At 40.9% G+C, this 24,555-nt stretch overlaps 1 protein-coding gene across 1 annotated transcript; it reads right to left on the minus strand.

The window, feature by feature from the left end:
* Positions 1-1,493: 1,493 nt before the first annotated feature.
* On the minus strand, positions 1,494-21,968 carry si:dkeyp-19e1.3 (USP6 N-terminal-like protein). The gene is made up of 14 exons (XM_053319783.1): positions 21,765-21,968; positions 10,049-10,122; positions 9,550-9,635; positions 9,320-9,359; positions 9,133-9,213; positions 8,674-8,781; positions 8,464-8,573; positions 6,676-6,724; positions 5,060-5,180; positions 4,366-4,460; positions 4,021-4,086; positions 3,693-3,792; positions 3,094-3,246; positions 1,494-2,962 (listed from the first exon to the last, which is right to left on the minus strand). The coding sequence occupies exons 2-14, from the start codon at positions 10,112-10,114 to the stop codon at positions 1,527-1,529; spliced, it is 2,511 nt and encodes an 836-aa protein (XP_053175758.1). The 5' UTR covers positions 10,115-10,122; positions 21,765-21,968; the 3' UTR covers positions 1,494-1,526.
* Positions 21,969-24,555: the final 2,587 nt, after the last annotated feature.

Raw genomic sequence — 24,555 nt, forward strand, 5'->3', positions numbered from 1 at the left:
CTTGGTAATAATAAAGGTCAGTGCAAAAAACAAAACAGATGTTCAGACACAGTATATAATGTAATATATAACTGAGTGAAACAACAACAGATATAAACATATTTGACTATAGGTCCTTAATATAGTATGGCTCAACTTCCGTTTCTCAATCATTTTTGCTCTGAGCATTTAAAATAAACACTAAAGTCACTTCTAAAATATGGCTATGCATGTGAATGAAATCTACTTTGACTTACTCACTTGTCTCCCCAGTCAGCAAAAAATAAAGCCAGTAATTATGGATCTGTTCTTATATTCTGAAGTCTAGCTTACTGGTCATCTATGTCATGGTCAGAACTCGTTTTCCTAAAGCATCTTTTCACTGGTCATGTTTGTGAAATGCAGAGGGTTCATTTTAGAGCTTACATCCAATAACTGTCTGACCACTAGATGGGGCCACTCTTCACAAATGCTGTAATAACTGTTTTAACTGATATTAAACTCTGTGCTGATATGTTGCATCCATTAAATCCTCATGTAACTCATACATTTCCAACATATTTAGAAATACGCGTATACATACACATGAAACAGCACATTATTGTTGTGAAGTCACAAAAGTGATAGACAAACATGTCACATTGTAATGATTTCTCTGAAATTGACAGCATCCTAATCCCAAAACAAACCTAAAAAGCAGCAAAAAATACCCACAGAGTACCCACTGCTGTCTACCTGGGAAATAAATGACTGGTCTGAGTTCCATGTGAAGTAAACTAGTTTCAGTATATTAACACCAGTGACGTATTGCACCATGACCTCCCCTGTTGCTGCTTGTAACAACTTAAGCAATTCTTTCAAAAGTTTGCATACAAGGTGCTTTTGTGCACCCTGGTTTTGTGGTCCTCCATTATCAAGTATTGAAATAAAGATACAGTAAAGAAATTATATCATTACAGTTTGACATACTGTTAAGATGTGTGAGCCTGCTCACCATTCACCATAAATGCAGTAGAAATGTACAGGCTTTGGTTGCTTTAGCAAAGATGACAGATACTCGGCAGCCTCAAAAGCCCTTGTGTTAGAGTTGCTACTCTCAGTGCACTGCGATCTGATTAAGACACTTTGCTTAAACAAAATTAAACTAACTGGAGATGAAGCGATGGTGAAAGGTGCAGCTGGTATTTGATCACCTTACTTCTGTAATTTTGTTACCATACTTCAAATTGAAAACATAACCCGATCTCACAAACTAACATAATACACTCGCTTTTTGTGCTTGGAACAGTAACGCAAACAGCAGTTTTAAATACAAGTCTGACACATAGAAAAGATAACCGCCCTTACAAAAAAGGTACAAGTATCACAGAAATCTGTACATATTGATAAAAAAAAGTCTTTTCACACACAATAAAAACACACAGAATAGCTACTGGCCCTTGTGAAAGACTTTCAACTCTTAAATGGCTTTGAAACCGAATCGAGCGTAACAGAAAGCCTGAATCATGTTGGAAAAATCAGTAACACTTGAATGATACTTGGAATCTTTAAAAGGTCACTGATTTAGGCAGCTGCTGTCCACCTGGAGGCATCCTGCAAAAGTCTGGGCTGGATTGGACCATAGGTACACCTCCTGCAGACTGTCCTGAGGGCCTGGAGTGGCCAGGGGGAGACCCGGTGTACAACAGGGGTGCTGGGAAGGCAGAATGGTCCCTGGGGCCCCTGGTGAAAGGCTTAGAGTAACTGGGTGAAGTGGCTCTGTGTGTGTCTGAACAGCTGGCAGTACTACACTGGAAGGGACTGAGTCTGTCAGCAAAACTAGCTGGAGGAGAGGGGATGATAGAGTCCTCCACCCAGGTGTCCTCTCCTACATATTCCGGTTCCTGAGGCAAACTCGGAAGAGTGCACAGCGAGGGAGGAATGGAAGATGGGGAAGGGCGGATGAACACAGGAGGTGGAGGCAGAGGGTAGAGAGTGGGGTCATAGTCTCTGTCAATGGCAGGTGGTGGATTGCAGTGCATGCTGGGATCCTCCTCGGGTGTAGAGCCCAGCAACCTCTCCAGGTAGCGGTCTTCCTCATCAACTTCAGACAGGTTGTCATACTGGGAGGTGTTGGAAGGCCGCCTGTCTCCTGGATGCACTGGGACATAAAGAGAGACTGGGAACTTGTTTGGCTTTGGGGGAGGGCCCCTGGGAGAGGAGGAGGAGGATGTGGTAACACAGGGAGGGGGAGGTTTTGAGGGAAAAGAAGGTTTTGAGGGAAGAGAAGGCTTTGAGGGAAGGGAAGGCTTTGGGGGAAGAGGTTTGTTCTGGGTGAGGTTGAGTGATGTGGGGGGTTTTGGGCGTGTTTGTGGAGATAGCCTGATTTGAGTGACCAGCGGGGAGGCAGAACGTGGGGAAGGAGAGCGGCGCTGGATCTGCAGGCCAGTCCCAGCTCCTGGACATTGGTCATCCTGGTCAGTGCAAAATAAAGGTGGAGGTGGCAGATCTGGAAGGTCCATGATCTCCTCCTCAATCTGCGTTGTAAGAACATCCAAAGCAGGGGGCACATAGGGTGGAGGCCAATCCATAGGCTCTCCCTGAATCTCTGGGTTTCCAGGCTGGCTCTCCCCATCTTCAGCCTGGCTAACTTCTGGGACCGACTCCTTCACTTCTATCTCAGTACAGGGCTGCTCTGCTTTCGGAGGTAATGGAGGTGCCCTACAAGGCCTGGGAGACGGCGTTTCTTGTGTGTGCACTACAACTGGATCCGGTGAAGGCAAAGAAGGTGTGTTTGCCCCAAAAAGGCTTCTCGAGTCCTGGGGCTCAGCAGGAGACGGGGTCTGGTGTAGAGTGATGCTATCTTTTGGCAGCACCTCTGTATTGGGCTGGTTGTGAGGCTGCAGATTTATTTTGACTTCCAGAGGGGAGTCAGGCTGCAGAGGCATTAGAAGCACTGGTCTCTCTTGACCTAGAGGTTTCTTTGGCAGCTCTTCTGACTTAGCTAAAAAAGGAAATGGGAGATAGAAAATGCATCAACAAAAGGACAAAATAAATCATTTTGGATGCATCGAACAAAGAGGTGAATGTAGCTTTACACTGAAAAATAAAGGAAATAAAAGAACACAAGTGCACCTGGGGGAGGTTGGTCCAATTTTTTGCTGCGTAGCTCAGACATGGCAGCCTGTAACTGTTCAACCACCACATCATCAGGCAGGAAGAAAGAAACAGCCAGCTGCTCCTGAATAAACTCCCTCAGGTCCTCCAACTGAAGCTTCTGCAGGCGCTCTGATTGGACACACACACAAAAACAGAGACATAAGAGGGAGAAAAGTTAACTCACAGAACGGTGACACTAACCTACAAAGTAATAACGAAAGGTAACTTCTATGATATAGTGATCCATTAAATAGAAATGATATTGTGAAAGACAGTGCTTCACCATATGTAATACAACTTTAGAATAAATAAGTGATCTTGCAATACATGTACTGAGACAATGCTTGTGCAAGCATCCAATGAAAAGTCATCTTTGATTCTTCTCCACAGCAACCGGCCACTTGCATTATGTAAGCCATCCAGTTAGGAGGCAGCCAACCAAGAGGCAGCCTGCGATGTAATCCACAAAGTAGCACTCGCTCGTATAGCAACAGCAACCATGGGCATGAAGCTGGTTTCCTGACTCATTTAGTGCAGCGTAGCACGGAAGATAATTCAATCAGCTTCATACTCACTCTTGTGTAACTTGAGGGTTGTATAAGCCATGGCAGCTAGCATCTTCTCTCCCTCCAGTATGTAGATGTCCCATAAACGCAGGGTGAGGGTAAAAGGGGTCTGTTATGTAAGACGCACAACAGCAGAAAGTCAGTCTGATTAAAAAAATAATAAAACAACCGCAGATATGCTTCTGTGTTCAAAAGGAAAGCAAAGGAAAATGCTGTGATATACTGATAAATGACTGCAGAATCCATCTGGGGGCTGCATATGAACAGTGAAGATCCAGAGATGGAACACTTGTGTAGTTGATGTTCTTTAAACAGCTGAGGACAACCAAATACTCACTCTGTCAATGAAGCACTGGAGAAACCATTTGGTGGTGTAAATCCCTGTTGTCATCTGTTCCTTGTCCTGTGGGTCAGGAATTAATGAGGAGCATTTTTATGGGAAGTCACTCCTCATAATGTGTAATCAGTTATAAATCTCATTTTCCAAATAGCTTGGACTCTTAACACTCATTTCTTTGCAGTAACATTTTGAACTTGGGCCTATTGCAACAGAAATTAATCAGATAAAGAGAAATGACCCGATTAAATCAACTGCAGCCCAGGACCTTCTAAACAATCAATTTGCTCCGGACTTCTCATAGTGGACAGAAAGCATCAGTCATACAGATGTTCTGTAACTCACCAGGTGTTTCTTCAGCTTAGGCAACATTTTGGAGAGGATCAGCTCGTGGTGGGCCTGGAAACGATGCAGCTTGGGAAATCCTGGGATGAAGAAGCCTAGGGCCATGAAAAAATAAATGAGCAAACCATAAATGGTGTGTGGTGATGGTGGAGACATAATATTTACAAGTGAAACAGTTTTTCCTCTTAAAAGACTCGATCAAAGGCACTTTGAGAAAAACTGAAATGATATTGAATTACAGGCAGATGGTAGTAAAAGTCACATGTAAAAAAAAAAAAAAAAGACGACCAATTGGGAGGCGTACCTGTAGTGTGAGGCTCAAACCTTTGATGTTTCCCTCATTAATAAAAGGCCACTTACAATAAGTTGTGATTACATGTTTAGAGATTTGTGTACACGTTTAGATTTTTGTATGTATTTACAAAATCTGTGCACGTACTAACAAATCTGTTTAAGCGTTCACAAACCTTAATACACTTGCAAGTCTAAACACTAATTTAGAAATTCCTGTAAACATCCACAGACCTGAGTACACATGTACAGATCGAGATCCGCTTTCACAACTTTCCCCACGCATTTGCAAATTATATTGCTGCTGTATTAGCCGCATATGTTTCTATCCTTCTTAATAAGAGACAGTTGGTTTATGTCTAAACATTAATAAACTTGGTCTTCATATATTCCAGGGTCTCACCATGCATGGCATGCTTGCTGTTGGTAAGGAGCTGAGACAGAGCCCAGAAGGCATCTTCCTCATTCAGGTACATGAGCAAGATGGCAGCGATCTGACTCATCCCCTGGCAGTAGCTCACCTCCTGGGGGAACAAGGAGAAGAGAGTTCGATTAAACAGAATAGGCAAATGAGAAGAATTATTCATCATTTAATAGAGCGCACACACAGCCAGATATGAGAGGACGAGAGCACCTGAAAGTCTGCTGTGGTCTGAAGGTAGACAGTCTACCTTCGAATGTGGAGACACAGGCCTTCTGTACATGCTGCTATGTTATTATAAACACTTGAATCAAGGAAGTACAAATATTTACTGTAGTTAGACATATATTCCCAGCAATGTCATGTCTTCAACTTGAATAACCGCCAATTTGTCTCCACTATGATTTCATCGATTTATACTGAAACAAATCGCCCTTGGCAGGCAAAGGATATACAAACTCAGACAGTCATTTGGTATTTGTCCATATTAAGGCCGATTTATTGTGAAGCTAAAAGTGGACACTCCAAAGTATCCTTTCAAGGAAAAAACTGTAAATTTAATTAGGGTTAGGCTGAGGTTAAACTACACATTCTCCACATTCTTCTCTACCATCACATAGGCGAAAGGACAAACACACTCAGGCCCCCCTCCCTATCTCTTTCCCCTCCCTCCCTCGCGCTCTCCCACTGACCCAGTTTCTTATGAGCACTGTGTGAGAATAGGGGAAAAAGGAAAAAGGGAACAGCACATGCCCATTTCCTTTGGCTCAAACACATCTACCACACAGGAACCGACTACACAATCAGAAAAACAGACCTGGACTGTGTTTGTGTGTGTGTGCTGAGATGTACTGTGTGCATGTATTCATTCAAGACTGTCTTTAGATTTGAATACTTCCATGCACACCAGATGGCAGCAGTCTGTGCTTATATAAGAATTAATATACATGCATGTGTTAAAATATAGGTTATGAACACATGTGAACATTTACTGTATTTTTGTAAATGTGAATGATAATTCCTGCTTAGTTGTAAAAGATTTCACCTGATAGACAAACCTTGGCTTATGACTGTTGTTATAATAAAAATGATCAAACTGGCTTGTGGTGTGATGAGAAATTAGTATTTGAGGTACACAACACATTGTATGTTTGCCAATTTTTCTGATGGTGTATTTTAAATCGAGAAAACAGGAGTATATGTACTGTGTTAATCTTTACATTACAGTAAGTGGTAATTTGTCTTAGTAGTTGGACTGCCTGTAAGTGTCAAGGGGGAATTTAGTCTAGCAATGTGAACACTGAGTATAGATGTGGGTTCACTGGTGGTCTGACTGACGCCACGTTGCTGTACATCCAGGCAGAGCCACATTCATAAATAAAAGATCTCCCCCAAGGCTCTAAACAAGCACAAGCATAGATGGGTTTAGAGTGCTTGACTTGTTCTTTGCTGCGTAGAAAACTAACACACTTGACAGACTCGCAACTGTTGCGCTGCTGATGTGCTGCATGTACACAAGACTTCCATATTATGTAACATACACACGGGTATGCACATGTATACACACACACACACACACACACCATAAACAAACTTACCGTGTTGTAAACAGAGTAGGCTGCTAGTACGTGGAACAGTGCCTGTTGCCTAGAGACGGAACAGAGAAATGGTTAGTTAAAATGAGGATATGATAGTGTTGCAACAATTGAGCAAGCTCAGAGAGCATGTTGGGATATAATGGAGTTTATTAAAAGAAAATTCCCAAAAGGACACATGGAATGATTTTTCAAGCTTAAACCACATCATCCCCAAATTAATCAGCACAGATGGATTTGAAACAGCTGCAAATATTTCAGGGGAGGCTGACAAACCCTGGCTGCATCCTATCATCCTGGTGGTGTTTGTATTTCTGTGAGTGTGTGTAAATACCTCCCCCTCTATCCAAAAGTCCAACACATGACCTTTCCAGTTTTGCCTTTTGCAAAAATGAAGTGTAAAAGGACTTGAGTGACTCAGAATTTAATAAAGAACACACATTTTTCTGATTTCTTGTGTTTATACAGATCAATACAGCCAAATCTACAGTGGAGCTTTTGTTGAATATGATTTCATATATGTGAGCAGAATCTGCAATATATTGATATCAAAATTCTCCCTGAGATTTTCATCACATCATTTCTTCTAGAGCGTGAAGCTTCTATGACCGTGGGGTGGTGTGCTGCAAGGCTGATTACATCTGGAGTCTCAGACAGTTTCAGACAGTGAACACAAGGCAACCATTGTGTGTGTGTGTGTGTGTGTGTGTGTGTGTGTGTGTGAGAATGTATATGTGAGTGGAGTAGGGGCATTAACAAATATAATGTAGACAGGAGAGGATGTCTACCCTGCAGGCCTCCATCGTAAATACATGCCTTATAGACACTGCCAGAGACAAGAAAGGAGCTTTAAATAGCTGTCAGTGTCCCTGTATGAGTGAGACAGCTGTTGACTTGCAGGGAAGGAGTGGGCAGCCAAGCAGGATGAAGCTGTGTTTTGGTCTGTTTGGAGTCAGTAGCTTTGAATTGAAGGGGAAGTACGTTACAAAGAGCAAGCAGAGAGCGCTCTGTCACACACTCAGAGACTTAAACTGACTATGAAAGACCAGCAGCTTTCACAGTCACAACTGACTGACCAAGTGAATCCTATAAAACATAGTGTTTGTGCTTTGAAGATCATTTAATGTGCGTGTTGTGTGTTGTTGCACAACAATACTCTGGGCATTGATATTCTGTACATGTGCACTTGATGTCGGTGCACATTTCTGTATGAATGCCATTTCCTGTGGGGCTTCGTGCACTGACAGGAAGGCTAATAAAACACTGAGAGGAGGAAACCACCGCTTTGGTTTTGTTTTGTGTGTGTTTGTGCGTGTGTGCGTGTGTGTGTGAGTGTGGTTGGGGGGGGGGGGGGGCTCAAGGTTAAAGCCAGAGGTCACCCTGCAGGAGACTTAGCAAAGGCAAACTTGAACAGAAGTGACAAAAGAAACAAAAACAAGAACTTTGGACAAAAAGGGTTGAAAGCTAACTGAACTGTGTCACCTATTTTACAAGACAGAGGTCAGGAGGGTATTCATATGATCCGCACGAACATCATTTGTTTAGACAAATGCTCAAATGATACTGTGTTACTGTCATTTCTTTGGGTGGAAATGATGTAATGTTTCAAGTAAAAGGAATGAAGAACTCATCATAGTGCACTGGTAATATTTATAGATCCACTTAGTCATATATCACCACTCCATTTATCATCGGTCAGGATACAAGTCATAATGTCAATGTTTGACACCCTACTGAATGTTACACTATATTCATCAGTGAGTCTTCTGCTGATAGAAGTCAAGGACTCACTTGACTCCAAAGCGGTCCATGAACATGATGTGGTTTCTAAAGGTCCTGTTGACATCTAAGTCTATCTGTTTTATCTCTGTGGAGTAGTTGCGTGCCTGCAGCTTCATTTTCTGAGGGAGACAAAAAAAAAAAAAAGAAAGCAAAATGAGGTTAGAATGTGTCCTTTCCACAGTGTTGATGTGAACCGTTTGACAGTGTTAAGGTTCGTACCTCATACTTTCCCTCGTTTTCTGTTCTGAGTTTATCTACGTCCAAAAGCAAGGCCCAGGCCTGGCCTCTCAGCTGGAGAGGGATGCCTTTATACACACGCTTCACCAACTGCAACACATATGACAGATACATATGAATCAGACAGTATTCAAAACATCCAGAGGGAAGAGACAGCAAGTCACATCTAAATGCATCTAAAGGGCGTAGCATTCTAAACCCTCTTGATTGACAAGGACTGATCACATGCACTCTTCTTGCTTTAACAGTCTAGACCACAGAGAAGGGAGGGACAAAGGAAGAAGCTTAAAAAAGGAATGGAAAACAGTTTATTAAGAGAAACGGAAATAATACATTACATAGATGAGTAGGAGCAAAAAAAAGGGACGCAAGGGCTAAACTGAGACAGTATGTTAGTGTGTGTGATCATGTGAGAGCCTGAGGGTTTGATGATTTACACACCTTTTCACTGTTCCTATACTTGTCCCAGTTCTTCACCATCTTTAGCCATTTCTCCACTCGCTCGATCTCCTGCTGCTTTTGCTGTGGAGAGAAAAGACAGATGTGGTCCAATGCATATATGACAGAGCTAAAACATCACATGGAAGGTCAAAATCTGGGCTCACTGTGCAGCAAATCAAATATGTACCTTCTCTTCAAGCGCACTGGGTGTTGGCAGCTCTTTCTCACTGGAGGGAAAATGTCAAAAAATACACAACAAGTATTACAAATAGGAACATAGAGTGGATAAAAGTCATATAAGACATCATTATAACATGGGGGAAAGAGGCAGAAATAAACTGGATACAAATCAGGGTTTTCTCCAACAATTCAGTCTACTATAAGGAAGTTGTCAAACCTTAAAGACTTTCAACTTACTGCAGGAAGCCGAAGCGGTCAGTGACTTTATAGATGCTGTAGTCAGCATCCTCCCATGGGTCAATGCTGACACCTTCTTGTCTGCCCTGAAACAACCACATATCATATTCACCTTAGACAATAATGTAATAAACAAACTTTGCAAACTAAAGTGACATAGACTAAACAAGTTTTGAGATGATGTACAAATGTATAAACTAATGATAGCATAATAGGTGTTGGTTGTATACATTTACATGAATTACAGGCAGAGGTGGGACAACAGTGAAAGAGCAAATTTCAAATAAACATGTTTGGTTAAATAGCCATTAAAACTATGTTACTACTACTCTTTCACATATTGTCTTGTTTTGCTATTCCAGTAGGTGCAATTGAAAGATTTTTAACCCTAATTCATGAAAAACACACACACACACACACACACACACATACACACACACACACACACTGTCATCATCATTAGAGATAGTGAGGCCAGATGTCCCATGCACACACTTACCTTTTCATATTTGGAGATGACCTCAGTGCGTTCCTCTGCTATCAATGTGTCTATGTCCTTCTTCATGTCAAAATCTGGCAGGAAGCAGACAGAACACAAAATTAATTAACAAGATATTGTAGATTGGTGATGCACTGCAGGTTGTTGGTGTATAAGTCAAATATCTTAACTACAGAGCATTTCAGGATTTCAGTGTGTTGCAAAAGCAAACCTCAGGAGGGTTGAAGATTGTGCTTATGTCTACACTAAGTACAAGAGGTAACTGGAAGCCACCGAAAAGACATCATTCTATGTGGTGAGACCACAGCCAATTGAACTGAAACACCACACTGTGGCTCCTTTTCTTAGGGTCAACTTCAAATCCATTTAATGTGTACTTACTTATCATCAAAAGCCAAGAGAAATAGAAACACATTTAATCAAAGATACAAACTCTGACACATCACCTGTATAAACCAGATCTATGCTGATGCTGTATGTGTACAGTAGAATGGAATCTTGCTGGACCACATTACTTTATTTACTAGAATACCAAAGTATTGTGTAACAGCCCTTTAAATATCTAGAATATCTCCTGCCTGGTAGCAGGTTTGTTACTTTGGGATCAATACTTTCCATCTAGAACCCCTTGTGTAAAAAGTGAGGAAAGGAAGAAAATGTACAGAATGTTATTGCATGTGTCATTTATGGTTATTTGAGGGTTAATCACAGTCACAGTAGGCCTGCAGATCATAACAAGCATATAAAGTGTGTCAGAGTGACAGTCATGGGACTTTGTGTGTGTGTACATTTTTATCTCTGCCTCAATGCACAGTTGCATTGGAGGATAGCAACTGGCTGTTTTGAGCCCATGAGGAAAGAAACAGAGAAGGGGACAACTGAGGCCAGGGCCCTTGATGAAATCATGGCTTAGACGCTACTGGAGCCTCTTCCTCTCCCTTATTCTCACAGTATGACCCCCACCTGACCCCAGTCTGCCCCTTTTAAGCCTGCCTCTAGCCTTCCTTGGCCTGATGTGCTTTGGCAACATGGCTCGGCTGTTTAGCAGCTGTCAGGGCTGAATAATAGCCTGAGAGAGAGAGAACAGCCTCAACATTGGTTTGCCAAATCAGCATCTCAGAATGATGTTTGGATATGAAGAATATGCGAGCTATGCCCAGCAGGCACAGCGGATGAAAGGAGATAAAAGAAACACATTCAAAAGCCAGGGCTGTCGCACCCTTTGAATATACTGCAGGCTTTAAAGCATTAGGGTTAAGAACCACCCTCTTAGTATCTGGTGCTTATTTTAGGCAACAGGTTAAACAAGAAAGCCTTTGTCATGCTCCAAAATGCTGTCATGGGACTGATGCTGAAGCTGGGAAAACCAAAATCAAAGTATTTGAACATAATTGTGTTGCTCGAAAACTTTGATTTACTTTAAACCCACTCAGTGACACTTTATTATGGGCTAGCCCAATCCTCAGGCTAGCCCATTGCCACAAATACAGTCCACTGAGGAATACTTTCACTGATGCTTGACAGCATGTGTAGCCAGCTGAGGCCTCAGGAAGAACAGTATGTCTGGCATGCAGCAACAGGTGTGATGCCACCTGCCATGTCACACAAAGACCCTTTAACTTTTGCCTTCAGACCCTCATGCCTCATGCTGACTAGGAGACATTTTGTCTGAAGCAATGTGACATTTTTAAATTCGTGTTCATCTTCTTTAACATATGAACTGGATGTAGTACTTTCACTTAACAAAGCATTAAAAAACTGTAGATCTGGTCTGTACACCCATTTTAAACTGTTATACAGAGAGCCCAGCCCATGATTCATTTTGTTTCTGCTTCTACAATCAGGACTAATCACTGCATGTCAGTAATGTGTTATTTCCTTTTTATCAGGTACCATGTTGAAACCCCCTCAGGCGCAGCATCCTGTCTTGTCCACTAAAACAACAGCTGAGCCTCTTCTCTAACAGGTGGTCAGTGAAACCAGAGCACTGAACAAATGGACTGTCCTTTTAAGAAATTTCCCTTTCTCATCCATTCCTGTTCAGGCTATTTTCAGGATTTTTGTGGCATCAGCGTGTTTTTCCCCAACAGTTGAGTGAACTGTCTGGAAGGTGGTGCTCTTAGCCCTTCTCTCACTTTGTCACAGGATCAGGGGTGACTTGCCTGCCTGGAGCTTTATATGCAGACTTACTGTCAAATTCAAAAGGTGAAAAGGCTCGAAGAGGAAATTAAAGGTGAAATATGTAACTTGTCTAGCTAAAGCCTATTTTTTGTCTGCTTTTCATTTCAATCAGCTACTCCAAAATCTAGAAAATATGACTAGCAAAGAGTTGTGTTTTAATATAATTTTACACTCTTAGTGCTCCTGTACAACCTGACAAGTTAAGCATTTACAGAGTATCAAGGGCAAATATTAATAAGCATCTTTAATGTGAAAGTTCTTGTTATTTGAAAGAAATTGAAATATATATTCATTAATAGAAAATGTGTTTACCAGGCCAACCTTTTGATCACATCCGTGTTAATGCTATTAGTCATCATCCTCATTTCTTTTTATGGCAGTTTTCACAGATGAAATCATTTTCAGCATGACGAGAGATGACTAGCAAGAGTTAAACATGAGTGTAAAAACCCATGAATAACTCCAACGTCTAATCCGGAGCAAACCTGCAGATGTTTTTCATCCATGCTCCACGTGGGGGATTCCGAGCTGCTTTTAAAATCACTATCCACTCATTCAACTTGAGTACAAGGTCTGTTGTACTTCATCTTTAGGTTCCAGCTGCTTACTTCCTGTGTTGAGTCTCCAGACTGCTGATAGTATTGTTTAGGGGTCAGGAAGAAAAGGAAACCAGTGACTGCCACTCCTTCAACAACAGGTTCAATCAAGAACCGTAAAAAGAGTGCGACAACAAAATGAGTCTTCCTCCAACTGAGGAAAACTTTTTACTGACAAAAGCCTCAAAATTATCCACTGTTGACATTTGTAGTCAGCAAAAAAATATATATATGAGTAATCACACAGGGTGGTCAGTTCACATTAGCCCTGCTGGTATTTTGCTTGTGACTCACCACACAGCTGAGGCACACCTCAATGGATGTTCTGTCAAAAAGCATTACATCTCGAGGTCGGTTCAAAAAGAAAAATGTACTTTGAACATCTCTTTTCAAGTGGTGACTAGAAAGGTGGCCGGCAGCGGTGGGGATCGGGGTGTCAAACAGATGGATGGTGAAGGAAAAAAGTGAGTAAGCATGAGAAAAGGTCACTGAGTGGAAAAGAGATGGAGCAAAAATTGTACAGCTTCACACCTTGGAGATGTACAGTCAGTAGTAGTGTGTAGAAAAAAAAGACAATTAAGAAGTAAATTATTTATAGCTGTTAAGACACTTTCATCTCTGTACATTAGAGCATGAGCTAGGAGTTAAGAGTAGAAACGCAACAAGGTACAGTATTTACATCTTGAATAATAATCCTGTCACACTTGTGTTCAAACTGTAGGTGGAATGAAGCAGAGGAGGTGAGACAGTAACGAGTGGGCCTGTGGGTAGACAGTGGGCAAAGAGAGATAGAATAAACTGCAGTTAGAAACCACTTTCCTGTATGGCAACATTTTTTGATAACCTGGTTGCTCACAGGATATAAGACTTTGAGCCCGGGGCCATGGTGACATCATTTCCTGTTATGACATAGAGCTCTAAATCTAGCTTGCGTATATAAACTGTGACTGCACTTCTGCAACCACAAACAGTTTGCAGGGCGCTCTGAACTACATCAAGCTAATTATATAGCTGTAAGGCGAGATGCAGCAGTCAAACCCTCTTTTATTGATTCATCACCGAAATTTCCGGTCTCTAAATATATTTCATGTGCGTGTTCGGTCCAGGTATGATCCACATCTCCTGAAATGTCACTGATAAAGCTACAGCTGTTAGACCATCAACAAGCAAGGACTGTTAGGACAAGACCCAAACAGATCACTGAGCTCCTTTTAATGAGATATTCAAATTTAACTCTGTCATTCTTCTGCGCTATGATGAGGCACAAGTCCTTTTTTTTTTTTTTTTTTTTTTTTACATATTTCTACTTTTCCCTGATCCATGATCATCTCTCTGTTGGTCTGTAATCAATCTTAATCTAAGCAGCAGTCAGATTTAAGGCAGAGGATTATACTAGAGCAGATTCTAAATGTCTGAGATTAGGAAGAGTCTGGCAGTAGTAAACTGGAAACTCAGGGTATGTGTACAGTGTGTGTGTGTGTGTGTGTGTGTGTATGTATTTAAAATAGAAATGTATAACATACTTCTTTCATTACTGTATATTTGAAAAGGCTGTATATCCCCTACATAAGTTACCACCTACTATTAATATTTATTTAAGCACTCTGCACTCTCCACACATGTGTACAATGTGCATCCTGTTTACATGTCACAGAAACTGTTTCACCTGTACACAGACATTCCTCATGTACCTCTCTAGAGATTGTTATCTTGGGTTGTGTTTTGAATACACCGAGAACCGCTAAACCAGAGTCCAATTCCTTGTATGAGTAAACATACTTGGCAAACAGAGATGATACAGATATATGTGTTTGTCAGTGTGCAGACATCTGAAGTTGAAAACACAGAACGAAACTACATCAGGGTGTGAGCGTTTAAAGAGGGCAGAGATAAACCAAGCTGTAGTCAGTCAACCTGTGTCATCTCATCAACCTGGAAGAAGAAGAAGGAGCCCTCCAGGGACAGATTCATCCAATACTGAGACCAAACACTGAATTTGTCATAGTGCATTCAAACCCTCTCCTGAAACTGCTGATGGCACGACGAAAGAAGCAACGACAGATGTTACGTTTTTTTTTCCCCCTTAACCACTGGATTATTAGTCTGTGTAGTCGGCCAAAAGACCGCAAACTTTGCAGGAGGACAAGCCAGAGCCATGCACTCATTCAACCTGGTTATCCTCACAAAGCACAATCCCATACCATGCCCTGCATATCTACGCCGTTTATTATCAGCCTGTATTATAAACCTTCATCTGTCCTTCACAAGCTTGCATTACCTCAACCCAGCGTCTGATATTACCCACCACAAAGCGCTTTAGGACTTTAGTACTTTAATGATTTATAAATTAAGGATCACTGAAACGTTCATTCTAAAAGATCTATATTTGAGATTTCACACCATTAAAAAAGCACAGTGGTAGATCAAAGGGTTTTTCCTAATCTAACAGACAGCCAACAGTAAAGCTTAGCACATGCCTTTCATTTACGTGACAAAGTCCTCCTTCATCTGCAGTAGGCTATACCTAAATCACATGACATCCAAGTTTCTCAATGACTGACTGCACAGGCCTGGCATCTATACAAACATCACATACTTCAGGATTAGATATGGTATTAATTTCCACAATTACTGCAATCATTACTACTACAATTTATAATATTAAATTCCAAAGCATGCAGAGCTTTGGAGTTGTAATGCAGTCTATGTTATTATCCCTGTCACTACATGACCTTAATACTGTGAATTTAGAAAGCAAGCATACCATTTCCAGTTCAGGGAAAGAAGGAAGCTAACAAGCGACCACATGGCTCTAATTTCCACATGAAGAGGTCTGAAGTCCCAGATGGTTCCAGAGTTCCAGATTTTAATGGGTGTCAGACACACAGTGTGTGCATGTAAGCATGCATGAGTCCAAAAGAAGCAGAAATGAAAGAAAGCAGAGGAAGAGATGGTGATCACTCTGTGATAGTGATTCTTCATTTCTCTTTCAGTTAGCAGGTATTAAAATGAATCAGAAATGTTGCACTTGAGTAATTGGTTTCTTTTCATGTATTAGGTTTCTTTGTGTGCCACTGTATGAATAATGGGCACAAAGTTTCTATGTTAATGATACAACAGCTACTGTTTCAGGTTCATGTATCTTTTGATCCCAGAAAAGAAAACCTTCTTCAGGAACTCTTTGGCAGAGAACTTGGGCATATTGCTGTTTTCTTAATATAACATTGATTTGTCAGTTTAAAATATGAATGTTACAGAGAGGGAGACGCCTGCAGCCTATGGATATCACTAACTCACCCTACAGGAAATCTAAGAAGGCTGGTACAAGATGCTTGACAGCCGTTCCATTCATTAAAAGGAAGGTGTAGAGTCCAGCTGGAGATACAGTAAAGCTCCTCAGACTGGATAATTGAATGCTTGAGGCTCGAATGTAACTCGGAGTGATTCATTGTGAGTGCATGATACAGTTATGAGTAAGTGGTAAAGAAACAAGTTATGCTATTTGATTTTATCTTGTCTGCTATCTTCAAGCTTGTTGCACATGATGACGGATCTTTACATTCAAAGGATACGCCCAGATGTTTCAACAGCATCCGCACTCTCCAGAGACATAACAATGATGCAAATGTCAAAGCAGTATGTTACCAAACATGTGTTCTGCAGGTGTGATGGTGCGTGGACAATGGCCAATTGTTTACCCCTAGGGTTCCTCTCAGGACTTGTACTTAGTGGCTATTGACTCACCACGAAGCAAACAGTGTACTGACTTAATTTATTGGGTTGAAGTAGCCATGGAGACTATGTAAAATAGGTTAAAAGGGTTTACAAAGAGGGAAGCAGAATGATACCAAATTAGGCCAATGAGAAAAACTGTAACTGCTGAGAAGCATTGATAACTGACCACATCCTCAAACAATTGAGTCCTTGTCTTTCTTGTTGTCTGAGTCTCTCTTTCCCCTTCTCCCTTGGTTTCTTTTGTACAGCTGTAGAGTTTGTGTTTATGCATAGAAAATAGCAGCGACACAGAGACTGTGTGACCCAGGAGCAAAAAAATCCAGAGCAAAGGGACTGGGGAAAAAGCACAAAGCTCAGAATAGCTTTATGTCCCCAAGGGGCTTTTTTCTGTCCTGCTCCACTCTGTATTACCACTGTCAGTCTGCCTTATCGTTTTTCAAAAGCTGAACAAAGATTCACCAACAACACTTACCATCTGATATTACCTAACTCTTTCCCCATCTTGACAAAGGAAATAACAAGCTGGGGAATACGGAAGGGGGCTCTATTTCACCTCACCTTGCATCTGACCTCAGCCTGAGAACTGGTCCTTGCTATCTTAAGATTACCTGGGGGAGGGTGGTGGGCTGTCTAAATATAACAATGACCATACAAAGTTTGTAGATGCTGGAGTGGCAGACCAGCCAGAGAGAGACCTTGTTTCCCAGAGTGGCAGCATGTTTTAGAGGGGTGGTATGAGGAGGAGAGGAATGTCAAGGGAACAGTGTTCATAAACAGAAAACCACAGGACCCGACTGAGAAAGCCACATTCTCATAAATGGATCCTCTTCCTGGCACGGATGGAGTCATAATACAAGCAGTGAACCTAGAGGAAAGCACTCATCCACACATTAAATAACTAGAGTATTTCATCATAAAGCACTGCCAATCTGTCAAGTTTTGTTAACTGTGAATATGAGGTTGAAAAATCAATGTGTGCTTCATAAATAACAATAAAGGAAATGCCCATTGTTTAGAGAAGTTATGCAACCTCGTGCAAACTGTCATGTTATATTTAAACTTCTATCAACCAAAAAAAAAAACAAACTCCACAAATCTCTCTGAATAACAAACCTCTCATGCACCCCTAAATCCATTATCCCGGTCAGCTCATAACAAAATTAGATCTGAGACACTTTTCACTGTTAGTATATGACTACACTGCACCACACAGCATTGGGGTTTTTTTTTTCAATGTCAAACAGATTGAATAATTCAAGAAGGTGAACACATATAGAACAGTGTTCCCCAATGAGAAAGGGCCGACTAGAACCAAAGTCAGCTTCTCTCGAGAGACTCTCCGCTGGTGGTGCTATTATTACAGTTTTCAAATTATGTTCCCAAGCGGAGAAGAAAAGCAACTCGGCACATGGAAAAGGAAGAGTTCACCCTGGAGGGGAAGTGCTGCACCATGATTCCACACCAGAAAGAGGTTAAGTATGTGGAGCAAAAACAAATTTCAAGTGGCATTTGTAAAAGACACAAACTAGAAAAGAGACAATCATAGAAGGGAAATTCCAAGATAGCCCAATTTAGCCTTTATACAAATGCCAAAAGACAAACAAAATATTTGGGCCATTATCCCATGGATCCATCACTCAGCAGAGTAGCACTTTTCAGCCTGAGTAACAATATATTACAATAGTAGTGTGACCTCCACTTCACTAATAGCTTTGGTTACTTCATGGACAAACTACCTCATGCAAATGCAGCACTCATTGCTGTCTGGTTACTCTGCTTCCCAAATGTAATCAACCAGCATGCAACAGTAAAGCATGTTTATCATTTTGTGTGGCAAGTTGGGCTGCAACTAATGCTTATCTTCATTAGAAATGTATATGCCTTTCTTTCTTTTTACATTGATGATGAGTTATTCAATAAGAAGAAAAGTCCACATCCAAGGGTGACATTTGAAATAGCTTGTGTTGTCTGATCAACAGTCCAAACCCCAAAATATTCAATTTACAATAATATAGCCAAAAATAAACCTCACATTTGGAGCCAGGAACAGTGTAACACTTTTCTTGTTAAATGACTAAAACAATGAATTGATTATTAAAATTGTTGGCAATTAACATACTGTTGATTGACTAATCGATCATTTATCTTAACCACTAGAGTGGAAATTACCAGTATAATCCGCCTAAAGGGAAAAACAGCATATCAAATAATTACACCTGGGCAATAAATTCATCATAATATGAAATGACATGGGAAGATTTTGGCTTTTGTAATATTGTGATATAGCTCAAATGTTCAGCCTTACTTACATTAAGTACTGTAGTTAGTTTTCTAAACATATTATATTGCTCTTTTGTAGTAAAATGAAAAATGCTTCTACCTATTTGACCATCATAACAACATTCTTTGTCTTGTGTACAAATATCCTATGACTATTATCATCATCACAGCAGCAGTGTGACCATCCAAGTATTAGGTCAGAGATATCATGAACAGAGGGGCTGCTCTGTTTGCATGCTGTCCTCATGTTTGCTCGGCTTTCAGACATGCAGGTTTGGTGAACTGGAAACTCAAAATAGCACATACGTGTGAATGTGAGTGTGACATGTTTGTCTCTGTAACGTGGTCCTGTGACACACTGACAGCATGCCCACCTTGGACTCTTACTTTCCACGTAGCGGGTGGTGAGACAGGCTCAAGACCCCTGTGACTCTCGACAAAACTTCAGCAACACCTGAAAATGTTTAAAGAAATGAAACTCAGAGCTGCTAAAGCCTTTCTGTCTTTTTCAATGGTTGGCAAAATGCTTCACTATCTGGTGCGTTTTGTGACACCCAGCATTGAGCCTTTGACGTTCATCATAAAGCCGGCATTCAAGCAGACAAAAAGGCTATTGATGCCCCGCCACTGAAATAATATTACCCCAACACAATACAATGAAGGCTGCTGACTGAAAAGAGCTATGAGAGAATGATAGATGAATATTGAATGTGGTCTCGAAGTAAAACATCAAGATTCAGTTACAATATAATGTATGTTTTTTCTTCAGATACAAGTTAAGGAGTACAGTATGCTACCAAAAAGCATATTTTAACTGATTATTTGCTCCCCCAGAGCCTTCATCCAGGAAAGAAATATACATCAATGCCATCTGATACCCCAAACTGAAAATAACTAGAGCATAATAGAAAAGTAGAAAAATGACAGAGAGGCAATCACTATTTTTGAGTGTACCAAAAAAGCCTAATGCTGCTTACTGAAGCCCATTCACGGGCATAAACACAAAATGAGGGATCACATGCTCTGCCTTACACGTGGCTAACATCCTTGGCATCAGGGAGGCCAGCCAGATCACTGTTCAAGAGCACATTCAAGTGCTTGAAAGCTTCCTACAAATAAAAAGTTCTGTTCGCGCTCATTTTTTAAAGTAACACTGCGCTGATGGATTCAGCCTTGGATCAGCAAGTTACAGCGTTTCACGGATTTGGTGATTAAGACAAATGTTTCAAATAGAAACACATCATGTCAGTATTACCACCTTTTTGGATGTCATGCCACAGTTTTAAACGGGGGTGACAGTGAATTTGATGATTTAATCTGTGGCAGATGGATTATCTACCATCAGTGGATGGTTGGCTCACGACTTGAAGTCAATAGCTATCTGAGGAGGAACACAGAGCAAAGAGAGTGACACATAAAATTCTGAGGGATAGTCCTACATGCTGCTCATCACACAAAAGAAAAGCAACAGTGCAGTCACCTTTCTAATGTGGGTCTTCCTCCTCAAACCACAAAGCACAAAAAAGCTAAATTAAATGACATGTGACACATACACACACATGTATACATATATATATACACACACATGCTCACACTGAAGGCTTAAAATAAACATCTATCTTCTTTTTTCTTTGTCTACTCGTGCAATAGGCCCGTGGACAGACTGTAACTGTGCACGTACAACCTAATAAAAAAGAAATCATTGTGATAAGAAGCATCTGGATAACAGTGTGTAGACTGTAGATTTTGCATTTATAGCCATACGTGCACAAAGACACCCACCAAGCCATTGACATTAACATATTTACAGTATCTGTCTCCTTCAACCTCCTCACAAAGACATGTTGTACAGTTTCAACTGTCCAAAAAAAAAAAGAATGACAGTGCATATTTAGAAGAAGGGAAATGGCTAGAGACAGCAACATACACATCTGCTATATTACATTGAAAACCAGAAAAGCAAAACACAATGAGAGGGTGTGTGTTTGTGTGTGTGTGTGTGTGTGGGGGGGGGGGGGGGGGGGGGGGGGGGTGACAGTAAAGCAATGAGCACCAGACATCTGGCAGAGGATGAGAGCTAGATGCTGCTGGAGATCAGACTGTCTGCAACCTCCCCCACTCCATATATGAACCAGTGAGATTCCCAGTTAACCTCCTAAAGGGGACCACGCATGGCATGACATGGCAGGACATGACACATCGACCAGTCACTGGCCTACTTCTGAATACTGGAACATCTGTGGTCTGTACAGTGGTCTACATGGGGTAAGATAAGAGCCTCCACTGGCAAGAACCAAGGCTCCATTTAGAATTAAATACAGTTACTTGAATCACAACTATGAGTGTTTGACACTTGTCTCTCACTTGCTGGGTAAATACATTTAAATGGAAATAAGGATATCAAGGCTAAAAACAAAGAGATAATTGGCTTCATAAGCAGGTTTGTTGGAAAATAGTGCTGCGAAAGGCTTATCCCATCACACACACATTTCTCCCCATCCTTGTAACATTTACATGTCATTTAAGTGCTTGAATGCCCATGAAGAGTGATGATGCAAAAGCAAAAATTCCCCAAAGAGAGAAGCGCTCATTCACTGTCCTCACCACAGAGGGTTTGTTGGGTTACCCATCTACTCTTATAGTAAGTAGTGTAGGTTCCCAGAAGAGGAACCAATACAAATCTTGATAATAATCGGTACATGAGAGAAAAGCTGTACAGGCGCGATTAAAACTACTGCTTCCTTTACTGGTTTGTAGCAAATTAGCCGAGTTGTAAAAACACAAAAGGACCAGATAACGACACCTAGCCGACAAGTATTTTCGTGGCCACACACACACAAACGCATTTCCACATATAATAATAGTAAAGAGTGAAGACTTGTGTGGACGCTAATGTTCAGTAGAAGCAAATCCGTCGTGCTTACCTTTTGGAGTGATTTCCCTTCTTCTGCTGCGCTGTACCGACAAACTAAACCCACTATGCTCATTCTCTCCCTCTCCGTCCAGGGGAGCCAAACGCTGCCGCTGTGTTGAAGGCTTGTCCCCGACTGTCGCCTAGCTTTGCCGGCTGGACTCAATGCTGGTCAGACGGACCAATAACCCTCCAGCCCACCTTCTCATGCCGCGAGCTTGCTGCAGCTGTCTGGCACGCGGCACAACAGTGACAGTACGACGCACGCGCAAGAGGGGAGGGAGGCGTACCTCTAGGAGACCGAAAGTTAACCCATCAGTTCAGAGCATCTTTGTTTGGAGCCGACTGTGAGGACGGTAAGCGGTTTAACACCCTGAATTCACACAATGAGAGAGTTTCGCTTCTTCTTTATCTTACAGAGATGCTGTAAGATGCGCCATGTGTTCAGCTGACAGCAGAAATCTTTCTCAAGTAATTACTTTGCACTAGTTCAATGATGGTTAACTGCGACGTTAGCTTGTTTTAGCTTGAAACATGCATGCTATTTCGATACGTTATTTAGTGAGCTCGTGTGTTTTTTACGTTACAAAAAGTAGGTATAAGCATATTCATTGCCTGAATAAACTATTTGACAACAAATGATCATCCAGCGCCCTCTGTTGGTTAAACAATGATGCTGGGATGGATTTTGGCGCCGGTAGATCTCGACAGTCTATGATCTACAGTAGCTTTATCTGTTCGGTTTGTGGTTTGTATGGAAGCCCATTTGATGCCCAATGTGATGAAAAAAAAGTAAGTCATTATAATGAGAAACTTTCTCAAAATAATGACTTATCTTATGACTTAACAGTATCTCATTATTTTGAGATACTAAGTCATTATTTTGAGATAAGTGATTTTGAGAAATATTTTCTTTTTTTTTTTTACTTATAGGATCTTTTTTTCATCACATTGGAGGAAATGGGCTTTGATAGTAAAGGCTTCAAATAAAGCAAGATTTATTGATGACATTTATCACAGGCTGTTTTAAATGTGGACATCAACCAAAGATGTTTTTTTTTCCATCACAGAGGTGAACATATCCTGTGTTTCACAAGGAGAAATCTAACAGAAAAGAAAGCGTAACAGACATAATTTTGTTATTCATCCTATTAATCATCTTGTGACCGTATACATTTATCTTGGGACCACTTTGGACCTCTGATCTAGACTGACAAAAGAAGTTCATTAATGACACAGTGGTAACAACAGCAGCTAATGTGTTTGGCTGGTAAGAAACTGAAGCTTTCTATTTTACTATAACTAGCATTAGGAGTAGGTAGACATATGAAGAAAGAACTGTAACAGTATCTTTGTCCTTTTTTGAAATAATACTACTGTTAAATGTTTTAACAGTTGGTTTCCTGATTTGGTGTAGGCCTACTGTTAAACTACTGTTCTGGCAATCTGATATTAAAAAGCACAAAGTTGTTCGTTGTCTGTTCTGGCACCTGCAGACGGACTCCTTGCTGTCTTGTATGTAAAGCTGGGATGATCATGGCAAGTGTCGCAGGTGCAGAGATGAAAAACATCAGATTGTTGGACTCGGTTAAAAAAAGGATCAAAAGCTTTGCAGCAGAACCAGAGATATTGCTTTTCCACACAGTTTTCTTCCTTGTCAAAACCAGTTGTCTACATTATCCACAGTACAACTCTATTCTCTGGACTGTAGATATGTGGTTTGTTATGCTGCTAAAGTAGACTGAAGCCACAAGCCTCAAGCAGTGATGAGTATTAAACTACAGAGGTTGGGTAATAATCTCAATTAATTTTAACTCCACACCCGCAGATTGTCTGACTACATATGTTATCAGAGTTTGCACAGCTCCCTCTGGAGTCACAAAAGGCTTCATACATTTTTTTTCATGTATTCAGTGTTGGGTAGGGGGATGTTCTGAGCGGGACAAGAACAGACTCAACAGACTGATAAAAAGAGCCAGCTCAGTCTGTGGCTGCCCCCTGGACCCCATAGAGGTGGTGGGAGAGACGAGGGTTTTGGCACCTCTCACCCTCAGCATCTGACTGTGAGGGCCTTAAGCAGCTCCTTCAGTGACAGACTAATACACCCCAAGTGTAAGAAAGAGCGCTTCCGCAGGTCCTTCATTCCAACTGCAGTCAGACTGCACAATGCTGCGCTATAGTTGCACTTTAGGGTCATTTTTTTATTTTATAATTTTATTGTTGTATATATATGTATCTGTTATAATTGCATTTTAGGTTCCTTTTATTTAGTTTTTAATTTTATTGTTGTATACATTTGTTTTTTCTATATCACTATTTTTTGAGCTCCTGTAGCACTGAATTTTCCCCACTGTGGGATCAATACATTTATCTTATCTTATCTTATCTTATCTTATCTTAGCTTAGCTTAGCTTAGTTTATCTTAGCTTAGCTTAGCTTAGCTTAGCTTAGCTTATCTTATTAGTACCCAAGATCTGTAAACAGACTTTGATGAGTAAAGTTGGTGGAGTAACGTTTTAAAATGAGCAAAGTTGAAAAGCCAGCTTTACTTTTCCTCTGGATATTTAGATGTATTTACTTTTCTTACAACTTGGTACACTTTAACAGTGCAGTGTTAAGCCATGTAAATATGGCCTGTTGACAACAGCCCACAGTGGTGTTTGTAGTCTTCAATGTAAAACAGTTGAATCTTTCAACCCATACAGGTCTCTGTAACTGTGAATGATACTACTACTTTTCTCTATGAATAACAAATAATTCAAATCAGGGAAGTGTCTGACACAAATGTCATGTAATTAGTTGTG

This window comes from Scomber japonicus, chromosome 5, assembly GCF_027409825.1.
Source record: "Scomber japonicus isolate fScoJap1 chromosome 5, fScoJap1.pri, whole genome shotgun sequence".
Classification (NCBI taxonomy): Eukaryota; Metazoa; Chordata; class Actinopteri; order Scombriformes; family Scombridae; genus Scomber; species Scomber japonicus.